The sequence below is a fragment of the Balaenoptera borealis genome (genome assembly GCF_965194805.1).
Source record: "Balaenoptera borealis genome assembly, chromosome: 7".
In the NCBI taxonomy this organism is placed as follows: domain Eukaryota; kingdom Metazoa; phylum Chordata; class Mammalia; order Artiodactyla; family Balaenopteridae; genus Balaenoptera; species Balaenoptera borealis.
The window spans coordinates 115,625,296-115,645,944 of NC_138864.1; the positions used below are offsets into that span (position 1 = coordinate 115,625,296).

Consider the following 20,649-nt stretch of genomic DNA (forward strand, 5'->3'; position numbering starts at 1 on the left):
ATCCCTGAATTCACTGAAGTAAAGGCAGGCAGGCTCAAAACATCTTGATGTCCCACTAGTTCATTTATGATATGCTCAGAAAGCATTAGTTATACTCATATTGCCTTAGATAACTTAGGTCTTTTCTGAGCATTTATGCAATATTTTGAACTTTGGTACATTCTGCTTTTTATTCATGATCTTTTCTGATTCTCTCCAGGCAGAACGTGTTCATGAGTTAAATGAAGAAATCGGTAAATTGTTGGCTAAGGTGGAACAGCTAGGAGCTGAAGGAAATGTGGAGGAATCCCAGAAAGTAATGGATGAAGTAGAGAAAGCACGGGCAAAGAAAAGAGAAGCAGAGGTAACTAAATTCTTTATGGTAGTTTATAGAGCCTTAGTATCTGTACTTCCTAAAGAACATATATTTGACTAGAAATTATTGAAAAATTATTACTATTAAAGGAAATTTAAACCAGTTTAAAAATATTTAACTAGTCTGTGTCATACTAATAGGTTGTATATCAAAATTAGTGGTTGTTTTGGAATTTAGAGTCATTGATCTGTTGAAATTTGTAACTAGTAAATGAAATTAACTAAACTAGCTAGTCATACACAACAGTCTCACACACAATCCACACACATGCTGTCTTCATATACATGGTCACTATGATACCCTACCCCCTACTCCACGGCCCATGAAACTGTAGTATTCTCCCTTCTTACTTAGTACAGTCTGCTAACACATTGGGAGCTTCCTCTCATTCTTCCTCCACAGCACAGATCAAAATCTGATATCCTGCAGACAAAGTTCTATTTTGTTTGGCCCCCCCGATATTTTTTAGAAAATCGAATGCCTTTGGATGAAAGTGTACTCTCCCCTTTACCATAGTCTCCGTTGTTCCTAACTGTATCACACCTGGGTTTAATTTGTTCTTATTATCTAGCCTTTTAAGGCAGAAGCTTAGATAATTGGTTTATTTTTTATTTTTTAGTTTTATTGAAGTATAGTTTATTTACAATGTTGTGTTAATTTCTGCTCTGTAGCAGAGTGACTCAGTTATACATATATATTCTTTTCCATTCTGTTTTATCACAGGATATTGAATATAGTTTCCTGTGCTATACAGTAGGACCTTGTTGTTTATGCATCCTATATATACTAGTTTGCACCTGCTAATCCCAAGCTCCCAATCCTCCCTCCCCACACCCCTTAGATCATTGATTTTAGACCATTTAATGCTGTAAGTTTTCTTCTAAGCACGATGGTAGCTTAGAAGGTATGAAACAGATTTTCATATGTTGTGTTTTTATTTTCATTCATTTCTAAGTATTTGCTAATACTGCTTTGTGATTTCTTTTTTGACTTGTGGGGTTTGAAGGCATGTGTTTAGTTTTTACATATTTGGGTTTGTCTTTTGTTTGTTTTTTTTTTCAGATTTTTTTCTGTTAATGATTTTAATTCAATTCTGTTGTGGTCAGAGAACATATGTGTGATTTCAGTTTTCTTAAATATGTCAATACTTGTTTTGTGGCCCTGCATATGGTCTGTACTTGAAAAGAATGATATTCTGCCTTGTTAAATGGAGTGTTCTATAAATGTCAATTGAGTCAAGATAGTTAATAGATTTTTTCAAGTCTTCTATATCCTATTGAGTTTTCTGCCTATGAGAGGAGTGTTGAAGTCTCTATAGTTGTGGATTTGTTTATTTATGCTTTTCATTTTGTCAGTTTTTGTTCTATTTTGAAGCTCTGTTATTAGGCTAATAGACATTTAGGAGTGTTGTATCTTTTGATTATTTTAACCCTTTATTATTTTGACATGTCCTTCTCTGTCCCTGTTAATGTCCCTTGTTTTGAAATCTCCTTTATCTTACGTTAATAAAAGACTCTCCAGCTTTCTTCATAAGTTGAAGTTGTGTACTATAAACCCTAGAGAAACCACTGGAGGGGAAAAAAGAGTTATAACTAATAGTAGCAATAAAACGGAATCCTAAAAAAATAACTTAATCCAAAAGAAAGGCAGGAGAAAAGGAACAAACAACAGATTGGACATGTAGAAAATAAATAGTGGGATGGTAGACTTAAACCCAGTGTACCAATAATTACATTAAATGGTAAATGGTCTCAACAATCCAATTAAAAAGCAGAGATTGTGAGACTAGCTTTAAAACAAAACAAAACAGCAACAAAAAAACCCCACAAGACTGAGCTATATATACTAGCTACAAGAAACACACTCTAAATACAGAGACACAGATTAAAGGTTCTAGGCTGGGAAAAGATATACCAAGTAGCCATTCTAGATAGTTTTAATGTCTTAATATTAGGATTTCTTTAAATGTAGTTAATATCAATCCAGAAAATAAATACTATGAATTTTAAAATACACAAAGTATTTTATAGCTAGCTTATTTCCCCAGAAGGCTCTTGGGTAATGAAGCCAGCAATCATTATTACTTTCCTTCCATATATTGCAGTTTTCATAAAACTTCATATACGTACACTTGGTGATTTACTAGTATTGCCCAGTAGCTCAATATTGTTAGCCTGTTATGTACTATCAGTTGATTTTTACTTAGAACAGTGCATTAAAATGTTTTCTTGCCTTTTATAGATTGTGTTCAACTGCACGTAATAGGAAACTTAACTTACAAAGACTGAACTAAAGAAGGGTTTTGTTTTTCTCATTTAATAAATACTTGAGGTTAGGAAGCCTGGGGCTGGTACAGTAGCTCCATGATGCCATCTAGCATACAGGCTACTTCTAGCTTTAAGTTCAGCCATCCTTACTATGTGGATTCATCTTTATGCTTATCAGTTTGTGGTAGCACTATGGCCACTAAGCCTAAAGCCTTTCCTCTATGCGTAAGTAGAAAGAGGAGGAATAACAAGGCACAAAAGTTGAGTTGACTCGTCTTGTGTGTTGTGCTTTCAGTTTTCCTTTTTAAAATTTTTTTATTTTGAAATATTTTAAGAAAAGTTAAAACATCGTGTGAAGAATTCCCCTACATCCTTCACCCAGACTCTTCAACATTTTACATTTGCTTTATCATTTTCTTCCTACATGAGTGTGTGTGTGTGTGTTTGTGTGTGTATTTTAACTGTTTGACAATAAGTTATAAATATGCTGCCTCTTTATCCCTAGATACTTCAATGTGTATTTCTTAAAAACAAGGATATTTTATTATATAACCACAGTACAATTATCTGAATTAAGACGTAACATTGATACAGTACTATTAATTAATCTGAAGAGTTTGTTCAGTTTTTACCAGTTGTCCCAATAATGTTCGTTTTCAGAAAAGAAAAATTTTTTTGTTTAAGATCCAGTCCAGGATCACGTATTGCATTTAGTTGTTACGTTTCTCTAGTGTAATATAATCTGGTACCTCAGTCTTTGTCTTACATGATCTTGACAGTTTTGAAAAGTATAGGCTAGTTATTCTGTAAAATGTCCTTCACTTTGGATTTGTCCAATATTTCTTTCTCATTAGATTTTTGAGAGGAATACCACTGAAATAATGTTACAGCCTTATCAAAAGGCATGTGTTAGTGGTTTTGTTCATTTCTGGTGATGTTACCTATTTTTCCACTGTGAAGTTACTGTGTTTCCCTTTTGTAATTAATAAGTGTCTTGGTATTGACATTGTAAGTATTCTGTTTTCCATTGCTTCTTGATCCACAGGTTATAGCAGCTGTTGATGATTTTCGTCTGAATCTGTTGACTCCTTTTTAAAGAATTTTCCTGTAGATTCTGTCCAGCAGTGTCCACTTACATCTCCTTAGCAAAAGCTACATGGAAGCTTGGAAATGTAATGTTTTTAGCTGGCCATGCTGCTGCCTCAAACAAAAATCAGAATTCTGTTAATAAGGAAAAAGAGTAGAGTGGATACGCAAATCCACTAATATTTATTACTTCATTAATGAACTTAATATAAATAAAATGATTTGAGTACAAGACATCTTAATCTCCGTAAGACACCTTTCATCTTTGTCTTTAGAGCTACTCTGTTTGATGGGAAGTCTTATCATTTGTACGCCCTGTCTGCATTTACATAGGGGGGAAAATGATATGTGGGCAAGAAGGCAGTGGAAGGAAGCTGTAATAGTATGGAAGACATGCATTCCTTTTCCCCAAGCATGGGCGACTGCTTCTTCCTTGATCCTTCACTGATGTATACTTTTCGGGTTGCTACATCTCATTTTTTTTTTTTTTTTTTTTATTTTAAGACACAGGCACCCCAAAGTTTAGGGCTGCTCTGTTTATTTATTTATTTATGGCTGTGTTGGGTCTTCGTTTCTGTGCGAGGGCTTTCTCCAGTTGCGGCAAGCGGGGGCCACTCTTCATCGCGGTGCGCGGGCCTCTCACTATCGCGGCCTCTCGTTGCGGAGCACAGGCTCCAGACGCGCAGGCTCAGTAATTGGGGCTCACGGGCCTAGTTGCTCCGCGGCATGTGGGATCCTCCCAGACCAGGGCTCGAACCCGTGTCCCCTGCATTGGCAGGCAGATTCTCAACCACTGCGCCACCAGGGAAGCCCGCTACATCTCATTTTTAACGAAAATTATAGAAAACAGAACATTGAGAAAACCTTTTAAGAAAGTTGTATCATGTTATTGTTATGGTATTTCTTGACAAAAGAGGCTCTGATCTTTCATTTCCAGTGGAGAAGTCCCGAGGACAGAGGATCGGGGTAATGGGGAGTCTATAATATTCGTGACAAAATAGTCATGCTTTTGTGTGTTCATTAGAAACATTTTTGGTATAAACATAGTGTATTTTGTGTAATTGTATGATTTTAATGTGGTTTATATGAACATTATTTCTGTCGCTTTTGTTTAGGAAGTTTATCGGAATTCTATGCCAGCTTCCAGTTTCCAGCAGCAGAAACTTCGAGTCTGTGAAGTTTGCTCTGCCTATTTAGGTCTTCATGATAATGACAGACGACTGGCTGATCATTTTGGGGGTAAACTGCACCTGGGATTTATTGAAATAAGAGAGAAGCTTGAAGAATTAAAGGTACATTGGTAAATTAATACCCCTCACTTTATCCAATATAGCCACTCATTCTTTTGATCTGTGTAAGTTGTCTTTTTGTGTAATATTCTTGTGATTCAGGACTATTCTTAACTGTGATTCTGTTAACAATTCATACTGAATAGTGTAGGATTGTAAATGGAAATACCAGCTTGTTTAATGGATGATATCTGAGAAACAGACTTTAAAAATCCTCTTATTCTGGGAGGAGGTACTATTTTGTCTTGGATACGATGTTGAATTAGGGAGGAACCTTGCAAACTGGGTTCTAAAATAATGCCTAAAATTTCCAGTGATACTTTATTTTTTTAATAAAACGAAGAGTAATTTAATATGATAATATTTACTTTAAAGGAAGATTGAAAAAATGATCCAATATTTATTTTAAATATTTTGCAGTTCACTAAATAGCAAACTGTAGGACCTCTAGTTTTATGCTTTTGCCCCCATTTCAGAAAGGACTTAGAAACCTATTTTTTTAAAAAGAACAATCACTGTTGCTTAAATATATAGGCTGTTGTGAGAAAGGCAACACAGCTCTTACTCGTCTGCTGAGTTCTGAGAAGATAAGCAAACACAAAAAAAGGGTATTTCTAAAGAGGTGAACATAAGCAGAGTCAATGGAAAGGATCAATTTACTTTTCAGCAATCTGATGTGGCTAGTTTTTTAAAAAATGGTGGCACCTGTAGCATTTTGTCATGAATTGAGGACTGTCTCAAAGATGGGAAACACTGGGAGGTGACTTTTTGTGCAGTTATCACTGAAATTAACCCAGGATCCACAGTTTGACAATTAAAATAATGTGGAATCAGAATCACCTAGACACGTCTCCATATTTGTAGTTAACTGTGAGCTCATCTCAGTATTTGGAGTAGCTAGGATGACCGTGGGTAAATTTTTTGAAATTACAAAAAGAGTTTCACTATAGCAAATGATTGTCTGGCTTGAAGTTAAAACTCAAAAATGGTACCTAATTGGGAACCTTTGCAAATATAGACGTAGCAACAGAACTGGTTTAGCATTTCACTGGTACTTTTTAAAAGCAGCAGCCTCAGGATTGTAACTAGAAGTCGACAGAAGACATTTCTATATTGGAAATCTTTAAAGAGTTTAGAATTTAGAAGACGTTAAGAGGAGAAAAATCTCGTGAAAGTGACTTTGAAATATTAAGAAGTCAGGGAGAAACATGAAATTTTATATGGAAGGGGGGGAAAGAGTTTGGAAACCAGACTTGTAAGCTTAATGATTATACCTGGCAAAACTTCAAAATGAATTCTTATTAAAAACTTTTTAATGTTAGCTATGGTAAAGTTTAGGATAATGCTCACTAAGAATGGGCCCAGTAAATAATGCTTCTCATTTAGTATTATTTGAACTGTCATTGTTTTTTAAGAGAGTTGTAGCTGAGAAGCAGGAGAAAAGAAACCAGGAACGCCTGAAAAGAAGAGAAGAAAGGGAGAGAGAAGAAAGGGAGAAGCTGAGGAGGTATGGAGTAATTAATTGAGTAGTCCAAGTATCTGAAGCTGAACATCCCTGGTTCTAAAAAGAGATGTGATTATACAAGGTTTTAGATGTTAATAAATCTGGACATGAGAAATTTCTGTTTACTCTTAAAAATATTACCATGTGAAACAATGTTTATTCAAGTATGTTAATTTATGGCTGTTTAAGTTAAGGAGATTTCCTTCAAAATGTATGGAAGAGGGAATAAAGATTGCTTCACACATCTGTATGTTTAGTAAGATTTATAACAAGGCCCTTTTCTAGCCCTCTGATTTTCATAATGGGCTAGCTTTGTACCAGGCTGGCATGGAACTGTTTTATGATACATACTTGTTGATAGAAGGTTTGGGTATTTTTTTTCCGCTTCCTTCATTGATTATTTTACGTTGTACTTTGAGTCTGTATTTCTTCAATTTAGGAGCTATAAACTATTAAAATTTTTATTCATTTATTAATAGCTAAATGTGCACAATTCTTTTTATATTGACATATTAGTTGATAAAATCATATTCTTCATATTTAGAATGTTTACATGTTCTGGGTCACCTTTACCCATTGGCAGCAAGTTGTGTGGCATCATGTTTATAAATTCAGCAATTTTCAGATGGAGGGGTATGCCACAAAACATTTACCTGTATTTCTAACTTAATAGTGTTCCCTTAATTGTATTACGTATCTCTGAAATTTAAATACCTTCTCTTCAGCAGATGTCCCTAAATTAATTAAAATTTTTGATAATACAGGACTAGGTTATGTCAGCTTCTTCCAAGCTTTGATCATGTTACACTCAGTCTATTTCAAGACATTTAAACTGACTTCATTTGTGTTACATGGCTTGTAACAGGTAATCTTTTTGCACTGTAATGACAAAACAAAACAAAGCTACATATGGACATGTTCCTGTTTAGAGGAACTGCTGTCATTCTTCCGTTGATACATATGTTCTTCGTTTACTGGTAAATTTTACCTCAGAGCTTTATCTCTGTTCTCTTTTGTGTATACTAAGTTTCTGTGGGAATATTGCCCAGTATTGTAATATTTAAGACAATATGAATGGTATTTGAAATCTCAGTTTAAGTTAAAATTCAACAGAATATAGTGCCACTAGTATAAACTATTCAACAGAATATAGTGCCACTAGTATAAACTATTCAACTGAGGTGATAGTCAAATGAGAAAAAAAATTCTTTGCAGGACTACATTTTCACATATGTAAAGATAATGAGAAAGTACATCACATCTTTCTCCTTTAATGACAAATGGCAAATTGCCTTTAACATTTGTTATAAAATGTTAACATTGTTTCAGAAATGTTTAAAAAAAATTTTTTTTTAAACTATCTGTGAACTTGAGGACCTAAGTATGGAAGATGAGGAAATTACTAGTAAGTACAAAATGACACACAAAATGGGATTCCAACTATGGTATTGAAAAGGATAATGATAAAAATTACTGTCACTTGATGCTTATTATGTGTCAGCCACTGCACTAAGAATTTACCTATATTCATCTAATACTTGAAAGCCCCCTGTGAAATTCTTATTACTATCCCTCTTTTGCAAATGACGGACTAAGCTGAGGGAAGATACATAATCTGCCCAGGCCACACAGATAGTGAGTGATGGAAACAGTTAAGATTTACGTCAGGCTGAACCCGAAGTCATGCTGCAACCATGGTATATATATGCTCCACCAAAAACCCCCTGTGACTTCCTGGTAACCGTAATATTAGCTATTACTATCTGTTGAGCTTTAATTGTGTGCTAGGAAATATGAAGAGTACTTTATGTAAGAGTATTGTGTGTCATATTAAGAAACATTGTAAGATTGAATTGAGTGTTCTAGGGATTATAGTATGAGGTGATAATTACAAAGTATTGTCTCACAGATTAGAAATTTTATTCTGTTCCCAGAGGGAAAGAAGAAGTGACAGAGATACAAATAACAAAGAAGTTTTTCCAGGTTGGGAGGTGGTTTTTGGAGATTTAGTGAGTTGTGTTGTGTTTTAGTCCTCTAGGAGCATATTCTTTTTTTTAGAGCCAGGTAGCCTAGTTAAGGGGTATGCCAAAGTGGGGAAGTCTGTAAAGTTTGCGGTGCCTTTTAGAAAAATTTGTGTACATACATACAAGCCTTATATTTATAAAATTAATATAAAAATTAGAAATGAGGATGTAATTTTAACAGTACATTGTACCTTTTCTTCCTTTTTTATAGTTACTTTTCTAAAAATAGATATTTTTTTTTTTAGGTCTCGATCACATAGCAAGAATCCTAAAAGGTAGGTATTATACAACATAAGTTGTGAAGCTGTGTTTTCCAAAGGTAGTTTTTATAGATTAAATATCTTTTTTAAAATGAATGAGAATTAATATAATTAGTGCTCTTAATTCTTTTGTAGCTCACATTTGAGCAGTGTCATTTGAGAAGTTGGTCAGAAGATACTCATGAGCTACTATTAGTTTTATCAGAGTAAAATCACAAAGTGCCCTGGAGTTAAAGAGAAAGCTAAAAATATTTCAGAATATTTTATTAAAATCTTTAGAAGCTCAGAGTAAACATGTGACAGGATTTATTTTAAAAAAATCAATTTGGGTGGTACATCTAAGAAACACATTCTGAGAGGTTGTACCTGTTCAAAATATAAATAAATAGTTGGATACATTTTGAATGAGGAAATCCATGGTGAGTTAATTAAGGGGGAAACTAAAATGTTTAGTTTGCACCCAATCTAGACTTTGAGTTTATTACTTCTCCCCTTGTACAGTGATCCCAAAAAGCTTTAAAGGGGCATTTTACGGCCTTAAAAGAGGAAGAGGACAAGATAACACTTTGTTTTGACCTTTGGCACTAATATTTGTGGGCTTTTTTTTGGTTTTTTGTGTTTTTTAAAATTAATTATTTATTTATTTTTGGCTGTGTTGGCTCTTTGTTTCTGTGTGAGGGCTTTAGCTGGGGCAACTGGGGGCCACTCTTCATCGCGGTGGGCGGGCCTCTCACTATCGCGGCCTCTCATTGCGGACCACGGGCTCCAGATGCGCAGGCTCAGTAGCTGTGGCTCACGGGCCCAGTTGCTCCGCGGCATGTGGGACCTTCCCAGGCCAGGGCTCGAACCCGTGTCCCCTGCATTGGCAGGCGGATTCTTAACCACTGCGTCCCCAGGGAAGTCCCTTGAGCCTTTCTCATGAGTCCATGCCTATGCAGAATGCCCTTTCTCATTTTTTTCAAATCCTACCATTCCTCTTATTCAAATCACATCTTCTTTTTTGAAACCTTCTGAGTATTCTTTTTTTTTTTTTTTTTTTCTTCTGAGTATTCTTGACTCTGAAGAGTAACTGCTTCCCAAGAACTTTTTCCCTGTGAACTAGAGCATTTGTTGTTATGAAACAAAAACCTTATGTTTCTATTAGATGTCCCTTACTACTTTTTAGCATCTTTCAGCAGTATTTCTGCTTAAAACACTAAAACACTAAGGCATTAAACAGGACCAGTTGTGTCAGCTAATTTATATTGTTGTTGAGTTTTTCAGTCCAGGCTGAGAAGTAGAGATATTAAATGATGACACTGTCCTCTTTTACCAGTTGGTTAATGCAGCTTCTCCCTTGGTTGGAGAGAGATGTAAACTCTTTGTACATAGAACATCTTTAGATATTCAGGCCAGAAATTTAATTTCTACTACTCTAGTCCAAGCCACTTCTTACCTCACTATTTACAATAGCCTCTTAAGCAATTTCTTAATTTCTATTTCTGTTGTCCACTTTCCTTCGCCTCAGTCTGTTTTTTACACATCGGCCAGAATGAGTTCTTTAAAAAGTGAAATAAGTCATATCAGCCCTGTCTTCAAACCCTCTAAAGGTATTCCATTTCATTCACAGGAGAAGTTGAAACCCTCACCACGGCTTTAAGTGGAGTGATCAGTGTGCCCCAGGGTAGTTACAGTTTATGTCTTGTCTCAGCATGTTCATTCATAGCGCCCCCTTTGCCTCTGTGTAATTTAATGTTGAGCGCATCCCGGTTTGAATGACAAAGTACTCGGTCACCCTGCTTGTTAGACTCCTGATGCTACTCTGCCTTGCTAATTTCATTGCAGCCAAAAGGGTTTCTTCTATTCTTTTGACATGTTGAACTTTCTCTCACCTCAGGGCCTTTGCACCCATGTTCCCTCTACCTGAAGCAGTCTTCTCTGAGCTGGCTGATTTCCTTACTTCATTTCATCTTTGCTTAAATGCGATTTTATAAGAAAAGCCTTTCCTGCCTATTCGATACAAAAGATGACCACCTCGTTTCGTTCTGCATTTTTACCCTTCTTAATATATCATTTCTTTATTTCCTGACTTATCTTTATTTACTGCCTGCATAGCTGTGTAGGCCTCTTTCCGGAGTATAAGCTCCCTGAGGTTAAGGACTTTGCTTTATTTGCTGCTCAGTCTCCCCAGTACCTAGAGCAGTGCAGTAGACACCCAGTAAATGGTTTTACTAGACAATTATTGTGTAATCTAGTAAAATGAAATTACACGCTGGGAGAAATAATTTGTTTTAATAGCTCAAAGTGAGTGATAAAAGAAAATATCATTTGATAAAAACTTGTATGGAATGAATTTTATCTTTTCCCTCTGTTTCTTTTCAGAAATATTTAATTGTGAAAGTACTCTATTCAGCTGTGGTTGATACTAGGTCCACAGTATGTCCTTTCTTTGAATATAATGATGATATAAGCTGAATAGTTTTAAACGTTAACAAGATAATTTGAAAATAAACTCAGTTTGTAAATTACATCATCTGAATAATGTGCTTTTGAACTTACTCTTCTCATAATTTGATTAAGTTCCTCATTCTTTAAAGTGACTTAAAATTTTTAAAAGGGCTTTACTGAGATTTAATTTACACACCATACCATAAGTTTACCCATTTAAGTGTGCTGGTTAATGATTTTCAGTAAATTTAAAGTTGTACAGCTGTCACAATCCAGTTTAGAATGTTTCCATCACTTTTAAAGTTGCTATTAACAAAATTCATACCTTTCTTCCCTGTTGTTTTCCCTCAAATGTTTTACGTCCTCTATATATGCCATCCCCACCCTGGCCGCAGACACAATACACAAGTTAGTTTTGTGACCCAGTGGAGGCTACAGAAGTGTTTTTCCTTTTCTGTACACCTACATACTTGTAAATACTTTTTTTTTTTTTTGCAGTTTAAGTTCTCTAAAATGATTTATGCATGTTAATTATTTTTTTCTCCCAAATAAGTTATGTACTACTTGAATAGAGAGCTGTCTTAACTGTGTTTTGATTACACTGACAAGGCATTTAAACTTATTTCAATGGTCATATAACGTTTCCAATTCAGCGAGTTAGTAACTTTATCCTAAACAATATTCTTTCTCATGTGTCTCCTTTCTCTCCATGTTCATCAGGTACATACTTTGTTTCTAAAGTGTACTAAAAATCTTAGACGTTTAAATGAAATTAAGTCCATAAAGCATCTAGATAATACAATCCCTGGCATGTAGTAGTGTTACAGATTGTTTCCTTCATAAAAAATATTCCTGATGTAAATTTATACAACACTGATTGACCTCTGAGAACTAATGTTTAATTTTTATTTCAAAATTCTAGTATGTAGTTATTAATATACCAGCAATTCATTTTAGCGTAGATTTAGCTGATTTGAAATAGTATTGGCATTAAGTAAGGCTACTGAGGGATAGTTTCTCTTTAAAGAGGAGGCTTTAGTAAATGAGAAATGTAGTGCCAACAAAGCTAAAATCTAAATATCTTTTGTAGATCCAGGTCCAGAGAGCATCGCAGACATAGGTCTCGCTCCATGTCACGGGAACGGAAAAGGAGAACTCGATCCAAATCCCGGGAGAAACGCCATCGCCACAGGTCCCGCTCCAGCAGCCGTAGTCGCAGTCGCAGCCACCAGAGAAGTGGGCACAGTTCTAGAGACAGGAGCAGAGAGCGATCCAGGAGGAGGTACTGAGGTCCATAGGAGGATATGGAACTACCTTTACAGTTTAGACTTGGAATACTAGTGGTTTGAACTTGGCATCTGCTAATTTGTACACATTTGTGTGTGAGTGTATAACATTTTTTTCCTGATTATATGGGTAGTTCAGAAAGAATATACTTACGAGCAAGAGTAAGAAATTGGAACCAATGTGTGCAGAGGTTATTGCTTTTCTCTGCTTAGTGTGTCTTGGGAAAAAGTACTTTATGGGCAAATGATTTTAGGTACCAATACTGTTAGAGCTTTTCCAGTATGTATTGGTGAATTAGGGACTCTGAGAAGTCCTTTCATTAAGAGTTGTCTGACTTACTGTTTTCTAAACTTCTTTGAGCTGGTGTACTTTTTCAGAGCAGACACATTCAGTATATTCTTGTTTATTCTGCACTATAGATATGCATTGTTATATACAGTTAGTTTGGCAGGGCAGGTTCAGAATTTTAAGGAAGTTAGACATCATTGGCATGAAAATTCAAAACGTGCAAGGAGAGCAGACCCAGGGTGAGGTGTGTTTTAAGGACTTGAATATCTAATCAGGACAAAGGATTAGAATGTGGTGGAGCCTTAAGCACTCACGGTCTGTATAGACCAAGCTCCCCAAACTTCTCAGGTCCCATTATGGCCCTTAAGCCAGGCCATTTCTATGGAACAGAAACATTTTTTGAGTGCCTAGTATCTACTAATCTTAAGTTTTCTATGGATTACTCCACATAAAGTCCGTGATAAATTTTTAACAGCTTTCTGCAGATTTTTTTTTTCTCCCCCCCTCAGCTAGCCATTCCCCGAAACTGCTCACAAACTGCATTGGATATAATAGGCTCTTTTAATTATTCCTTATATTCTTGCCTTGTTCCAAGTAGGTTCCCTCCCCAACCCCCAGCTTTACTGAGGCATAATTGACAAAGTAAGTTGTAAGACGTGTAAAGTGTGCATTGTGGTAATTTGCTCTACATATACATTGTGAAAGGATTCCTTCCATCTAGTTAGTTAGTTAACACCTCCATCACCTCACATATATTTTTACTGTTTTTGGTGAGAACATTTAAGTTCCACTCTCTCTTAGAAAACCAAGTAGTTCTTCAGGTGACTTTAAATCAGTAATAATTGTATACTTTCTACTGTATTAGGCCTAGTAAAAAAAATAAGTATAATGTAGTTGAGCACCTTTATTCAAGTGAGTTAGGACACAGGACTAATAACATCTTTCTTTGACAATAATGAGCACTAACAAAGTGCTAAACTGGATATCAGAGTAAATAATACAGGAGCTTAGATGAGGGAAGTAAGTACCAGAGTAATAAAAAAAATGGCTTCAGGGAATAGCCTAAAACCTAGAGTGGGTATAATCCGAATTGGTAAAACCAGATAGGAAAAAGATATTCTGGGTATTATAGGCAAATGCAGAGAATGAGCAGGGAATTTATGAGGGCAGAGCTCTGCATAGTGTGATTCTAGGCCACTTATCTCATTCTTAAAACGAGGCACACAGTACGGTGTCCAGAAAAATACATTTAAAAAAATTCTTCACGAATCTTACCTGCACTGTAAATTTTAAGAATCATTTTGCTGGTTGATAGGTCTAGATAATTTCTCTTGGCAGCTTGGCTACCTGTCATTTTTTCTGATGTCTCTGAACTCTTAAATGTCGTTTTTGGTGGTGGGGATGGAGAGATGGGCATGAAGTCTCCTCTTCTGGGACCTAGTCCCTAATGTTTCCTCCGTTAGTGAAGATATATAGGAAATTTTTCCACCATACCACCTGACACCCCTCATCTAGTATTTTCAGCATGTTGTTAATAAAGAGGATTATTTTTGTAAAATTATTTCTGTTCTCAAGAGCATTTCTAATCTTGATACTCAAATTACTTTTTCAAAGCAAAGCAATAGTTTGTTTTTTGCCAAAAATTAGCAGACAGTTGCTACTACAGTCTACATTTACTGTATAAAAGAGAATATCAAGTTATTGCTACATAGTAGTTGAGTTTAAATTTCAAGGTAAGCCCCAGTTAAAGGTCTTTCATAACTTGCCGTTCTCCTGCTCCAACTGTGAGATACTGGTCTCCAATATAAGTAGATTTCTGCTTGTGGCCTTTCCGGGTAACAGTTACCCTTGGTAAATGAGGACCGTTTGCATTTTTCTGCTGCCTGCTGTGTTCAGACACGTACAGTGCAGACTTCAGAGTCAGACTACTTGGATGAAGGTGGCCTTGGCCAAATTATCTAATTACCCCTCCTGTCTTTCCTTATCTACTTAGTAGAAGGGTGCCTGCTTCATCAGGATTATTGGTAGTTGAGTGAAATACTGAGTGAAAACTGCTTCTGTAATAAGGACACTGTAATCTCTGGCAAAATACTAGTTGATACTTAGAGTTTGTTATTATTTCTCTGGGACTTACCAGCAATGCATGTCCTTATTCTTAGGCATCATCTCAATCGTCTCTCTTCATATTCCATTCCTACAAAGACATGGATAGGAATGTGCACTGTATGATTTAACACATTTTTTTAAAAATTAAGCTTATTAAAACCTTAATTAAGTAGAATGCCAGAAGTTGACATTTAATATTTCAGCCTTTTTGGTTTAATCCTTTTTAACTGTATTTCTAAAACTGGGTAGTAGGTTAGTACTTTTTCCCCTGCCTTAGAAGTTGAAAGTGTTACTTAATCAGACCTCAGATTCTGAACGTGGGTTAAGTGAGAGAGTTATGTAAAAAGTACCATGTCACCTGTGAAGAACCAAATAAATGTAATATGTTACTGATTTATTCTAGATGTTGAAGGTATAGAAGATTCCATATTAATTCTGATCCCCTAATGTCCTTTGGGTTTCCTTTTGATTGAATCTCTGGTATGAGCTTATTACCTTTCTTCTTGACTTGGGTATGGGAATGGAAAGGTGGTATTAAACAGTTATGGTTAATCAAGATTTATTACAGTGTGATCATCTTCCTTCCTGTCTTCTGAATTTTTTTTGTCGGTTGAATGAGCTAACTCAGCAGGAATAAAGCAGAGTTTTAAAATAATAAATGGTTGCTTAAAGCCATATCATTGAGTAGTTCTCTTACCTGAGTGTTGGCAAACTGTTGCCTGCAGGCCAAATGTGGCTCCACAGCCTGTTTTTATACAGCCAGGGAGCTATGGATGATGGTTTTTATATTGTTAAGGGATTGACAAAAAGAAAAGGAAGAGTATACCACACTCACATGACCTGCAACACCTAAAATATTTATCCCTCTGGGCAGACAGCAAAGAGAAAAGGGTTCCTGATCCCTGTCCTAAGCCACTGATTTCCATCTGATTGGGAATCTACATTCTATTATATATATTCTTAAAATATTGGATAACATCTTTAAGGTATTGTCTATATATTATTTTTATATTAAATATGTTTGTTTGTTTGCTATGAACTGGAGAAGCTTTAGGGTTGCCTCTAAGATAATGAGAATGTCCTGTAAATCATTTTGGCTTGTGGTTTTTTGACCCTTAGCTATTTGTCTTCAGCCATCTCCTTGTTTTAGTACCCTTCTCAAATACAGTAGTGCTCTTTTCTTGGATGCATTCTGTATATCTTCAGCTAATCAGTACCTTAATATTTATCCGATTCTTTCATTTGGATTTTGGGTTTCCCAACACATTTTGCTCCTCAAATTAATATTTTTCAGATCCTCAAAAGAGAGATTCAGAGAACAAGACTTAGCATCACGTGACAGAGACAGGAATTCAAGAGACAGATCACCTCGTGACAGAGATCGAAAAGATAAGAAGCGGTCCTATGAGAGCGCTAATGGCAGATCAGAAGACAGGAGGAGCTCTGAAGAGCGCGAAGCAGGGGAGATATAATTAGCTGTGTACATATCCTCAATCCTTAAGCTTCCTCTGGAGTTACATACTATTGTTTAGTTTACAGCTGTTCAGGGTGACACAGTGAGCAGTTCCAGACACCTATCCAGCTAGGCTAGGTGTATAGCATCTAACTTGATCTGAACTTGTTTTCTTTGATGAAGCCTAAAACTACATCCATAGTTTCTGGTGAACTTGTAATACACTTCTGAAAGTACAGTTTTATATAAGATGCTGATGTCTTTATCCTTTCTAGTAGGAGTGATAGTGAATGAACTGTGTTACTTGCCTTGGGATTTTTTGAACATTTGTAAAATGCTGTCTTCCTTTCTCGTCCAAAAAACAGCAACTTTGGGAATTTCTTTTTAATCCTTCTTCCTTTGACTCTGTATCCCGATACCTCTACCCTCTAATTGTAAGAGAAAGGGGTGCAGGGAAGCAATATAACTTCTGTTCTAAGGTTCTAGTCCCATTATTAATTACTAGCTGATTACAGTTCAGAACATTTATACTGGAATGTGTGCTGGAGAAATTTAAAATACTGGGAGTTTTGTTTGTCTAACGGTGCCTATTTTAGAGTGGGAAGTTGAACAGCTGTTGCATTACATGCTTTGCTTTTTTATTGAAATTTTGAAATCAAACATGTCTTGATTTTTCTGTTCTATTGAATAGCTACGTTCAGGATGTTTTGAGATGGGGGGTGGGGGCAGGGACTCTTTCATAAGCACTTCTTGTTTTATTTTGTGTGTGTGAAGTATAAAGATTACACCCTTATTGTAAAAAATAAAATGAAAATCACCACCATCATTAAACTGTAACTTGTCTAGTAAATTGTCACTAGAACTACTTGCTGTGGCCATTTCTATTCTGTTACTAATAGTGCCTTACTGTGCAAGGCACCAAAGGAAATAAACATATACTTACAGATTCAAGATGAATTGTTGCTCCACCTGGGCCCTTGCTGGCTATATTCCAGCTACTTCAGGACTGTCTGTAACAACCGCTGTAGAGAAGGACCAGACCTGCAGAACAAATTGAGTTATTTGTTTGTTTTGTTTTTCTTCACATTGAGCAAATTGAAATAAAAACATGGTGTAACCAGTGTAATGAGACTGACGATTTCTACATTGAAAAGCTATATACCCACTCGTGTTTAAACAGTAGTTAAAACTTGCGATTCTTGAAAAACAAGAATATAATGAAATGAAATAAGGGTCTGTGAGTGAGTATAGTTAAGATGCTTTCAAGGACTATTTCTATCTTTAGTTCCATAAGTTTAACAAATTTGATGTGACAGGAATGTAAGCCTCAGAAACTGAAACTAATCATTTTAAGTGACATCAGATTTACATCTAAAGGGGACAAACCTCAAGTTCCCAGTTTACCAAGTTGTACCTCATTAAATGAGGTTTTCCTGCCATATTTGGTTCCACATATTCAGTTCATACAAAGTTTTATCTGAGACCCAGCTGCATCAGTACCCATTTATTTTTGGTTGCTCAGAAATTGTTTTGTTATCTACTTTGTTCCTAGTGGTCTGGGCTGTTCTCTTCAATCCTTAAAAGCACTTTAGACTTAGTACCTTAGGGTGTGGAGTGAGGTCCAAAAGGTTAAGCTGGTAGGTGCAAGGAAGGCTGTCTGGAACCTGACCCATCATAGTGATATATGTGGACTTAAATACCACATATCTAAGTGGCCACCAACAAACAGGTCAGCAGTAGCCAGTGAAGGACATCATCATCATCCAGGGGCTGGGCACCATGGTGGATCACCTCACCTGCATGTTCCTGAACTGAATAACCCCATTTTAAAAGATCCTTTTAGAACAATTCTGTGGCTTAGATACTGCTAGTATTTTTGTTTTTATTTTATTTATTTATTTGGCTGCATTGGGTCTTCGTTGCTGCACGCAGGCTTTCTCTAGTTGTGGCGAGCAGGGCCTACTCTTCGTTGCAGTGCACAGGCTTCTCATTGCAGTGGCTTCTCTTGTTGCAGAGCATGGGCTCTAGGCACGCAGGCTTCAGTAGTTGTGGCTCGTGGGCTCTAGATCACAGGCTCAGCAGTTGTGGCGCATGGGCTTAGTTCACAGCATGTGGGATCTTCCTGGACCAGGGCTCCAACTCGTGTCCTCTGCACTGGCAGGCAGATTCTTAACCACTGCGCCACCAGGGAAGTCCCACTGCTAGTATTTGGACTTCAGAGTAAATGTACATTTTTGATAGTCATCTTTGAACACGGGGTAACCATTCTGAGTTAGAATAACCCTAAAGTATCTCTCATACACAGTTTGGTATTTTTTTGTTATCTTTAGAGAAAGTTTAGTCACATTTACAAGAACATTTGATCCTCTGGGGATGTTATGCTAAGTATTTTCCTTCAATAAGACCCTCATTTTAGGGACTTATGGTGGCACAGTGGATAACAATTGGCCTGCCAATGCAGGGCACATGGGTTTGATTCCTGGTCCAGGAAGATCCCACGTGGCAAGGAGCAGCTAAGCCCATGTGCCACAACTACTGAGCCTGTGTGCCACAACTACTGAGCCCACCTGCCACAACTACTGAAGCCCACATGCTTAGAGCCTGTGCACCACAACAAGAGAAGCCACCACAAGGAGAACCCTGTGCACTGCAACGAAGAATAGCCCCCGCTCGCCAAAACTAGAGGAAGGCTGCACACAGCAACAAAGACCCAACGCAGCCAAAAATTAAAAAAAAAAAAAAAAGATTTTATTTAAGACCCTCATTTTACTGTCAGCAAGCATTTTCCCCAAAGCTGCATTGCTGAGCTGTATGAACGGTATCAACTCAAAAGAAAAAAACCCTCCATTTGTAAGGAGACTTGTTTTTTCCCAGTAAGACTTTCTTACCTTTCTGATAAAAAGTTAAACCTTAGTTTTAGGGTTGATTTATCAAGTTCCTGGTATTTTTACCCTCCAAGTTCCATTTTAAGAGCCTACTTTCATATACAATTTCGTAACAGCTTTCCACATTAGCCCTTTGAGCCAGAGCCCAGCATGCATTACAGTTTTGTCATTCAAGGTAGTAATTTGTCATTCATTGTGACAAATGTAATTTGTCATTCAATATGGTATCTTTTCAAAAGGGTAGTGTTGGGTAACAGCCCATCATTGTAAGTTTTTATAAACAAATGTTGGTGATAGTTTAAAATCATAAGTACTTACAGGGTTTAACATTAAAGATCCAAGTAAATATTACATAATAAAAGTATGCACATTTAAGGTGGATACTCAACTGATAAGTACAGGTACACCTATGCAGGTTGTTAAGCCATTGAAACACACCCCTCAGTTGGTAATTAGCTGCTGCCCTGAGCTTCCTGAGTGCCTCCCCCACCCCCACACCATCCTCGCATCTCTTAGGTTTAGGTCTGGTGCAGCTGAGTATCTTCAGAACCTTGATCCAGCACAATATGCTATACTGATATTTTGGGGGGAAAATTCTTGTCTGTTTCTCCTATCTGGAAAAAAGCTATTTACATCCATTATTCATTATACCTTGACGACTGGTATTCAGATTTTCCCAGGGTATAAATAATGCAATAAATACTAAGTTCTTGCTTTTCATTGCCTGTTGCAATTTGAAAAGAAAAAAAAAAAAATCTCACCTTCAGCAGAGTTGGGAAAGGCAGGAGAGGGCTGAGAACAGGGGTTTGATGGCAGAGGCAGACTAGGGGGGCTAGGCATGGGACTACCAGTAGAGTGGTGCTGGGGCCACAGGTGAGCAGGGCTCTGTGAGGTACTGAGGGCAGCAGATGTTTCAGAACTGTGAGGTGTACCTACATGTTCCCCAGGTACCAGCAGAAACCAGGATGTCAGAGGTTTTGGGTCTACAAGCACACCTAGGGTCAGACCAAACTACATGCCAGCATGGCAGGGTTCCGGCTGAAAGCAAGGCATTCAGACACACAGAACTGGGCTCTCAGTCAAGGATCCAGCAAGGTGAGGCCATATAGGAAGTGCCAGCACCAGAATCTGCAGATAATGCTTTGGGAGAGGCTCCTAGGGTCCCAAACACAATGCACTCCTTTACCTGGATACTGTTGGCTGCTTGTAACAGAAGATCCAACTCAAACAGCCTTACACAAGGAAGGGTCTGTTGGCTCACATGATTGAGTTCCATGTAACAGCTTCATTCTCAGGTTAGCACAGAGCCAGATATCCAGATGAAGAGAAACTGTTACCGAGCCAGGTTCATCTTGCCTGACATTCAGGGAACTGAAACACTGAGATTCCAAGGTTTGAGGCAAAGAGAGGATTTCTTC

General features: G+C 36.9%; 1 protein-coding gene and 1 long non-coding RNA gene across 8 annotated transcripts in view; one reads left to right on the forward strand and one right to left on the reverse strand.

The window, feature by feature from the left end:
- LOC309632602 (putative RNA-binding protein Luc7-like 2) overlaps positions 1 to 17,472 on the forward strand; it is a 56,244-nt gene extending 38,772 nt beyond the window's left edge. For all 7 annotated transcript variants that reach the window (XM_082400359.1, XM_082400361.1, XM_082400364.1 and 4 more), the window contains 6 exons: positions 200 to 343; positions 4,824 to 5,000; positions 6,413 to 6,504; positions 8,771 to 8,800; positions 12,303 to 12,494; positions 16,188 to 17,472. In XM_082400359.1, the coding sequence (XP_082256485.1) occupies positions 200 to 343; positions 4,824 to 5,000; positions 6,413 to 6,504; positions 8,771 to 8,800; positions 12,303 to 12,494; positions 16,188 to 16,365 (813 nt within the window). In that variant the 3' untranslated portion in view covers positions 16,366 to 17,472. The remainder of the gene's footprint in view (positions 1 to 199; positions 344 to 4,823; positions 5,001 to 6,412; positions 6,505 to 8,770; positions 8,801 to 12,302; positions 12,495 to 16,187) is intronic.
- On the reverse strand, positions 12,349 to 17,400 carry LOC309632623. Its single transcript, XR_014247004.1, has 3 exons — positions 17,290 to 17,400; positions 14,922 to 14,981; positions 12,349 to 12,460 (listed from the first exon to the last, which is right to left on the reverse strand). It is a non-coding gene; the product is annotated as an uncharacterized lncRNA (long non-coding RNA).
- Positions 17,473 to 20,649: the final 3,177 nt, after the last annotated feature.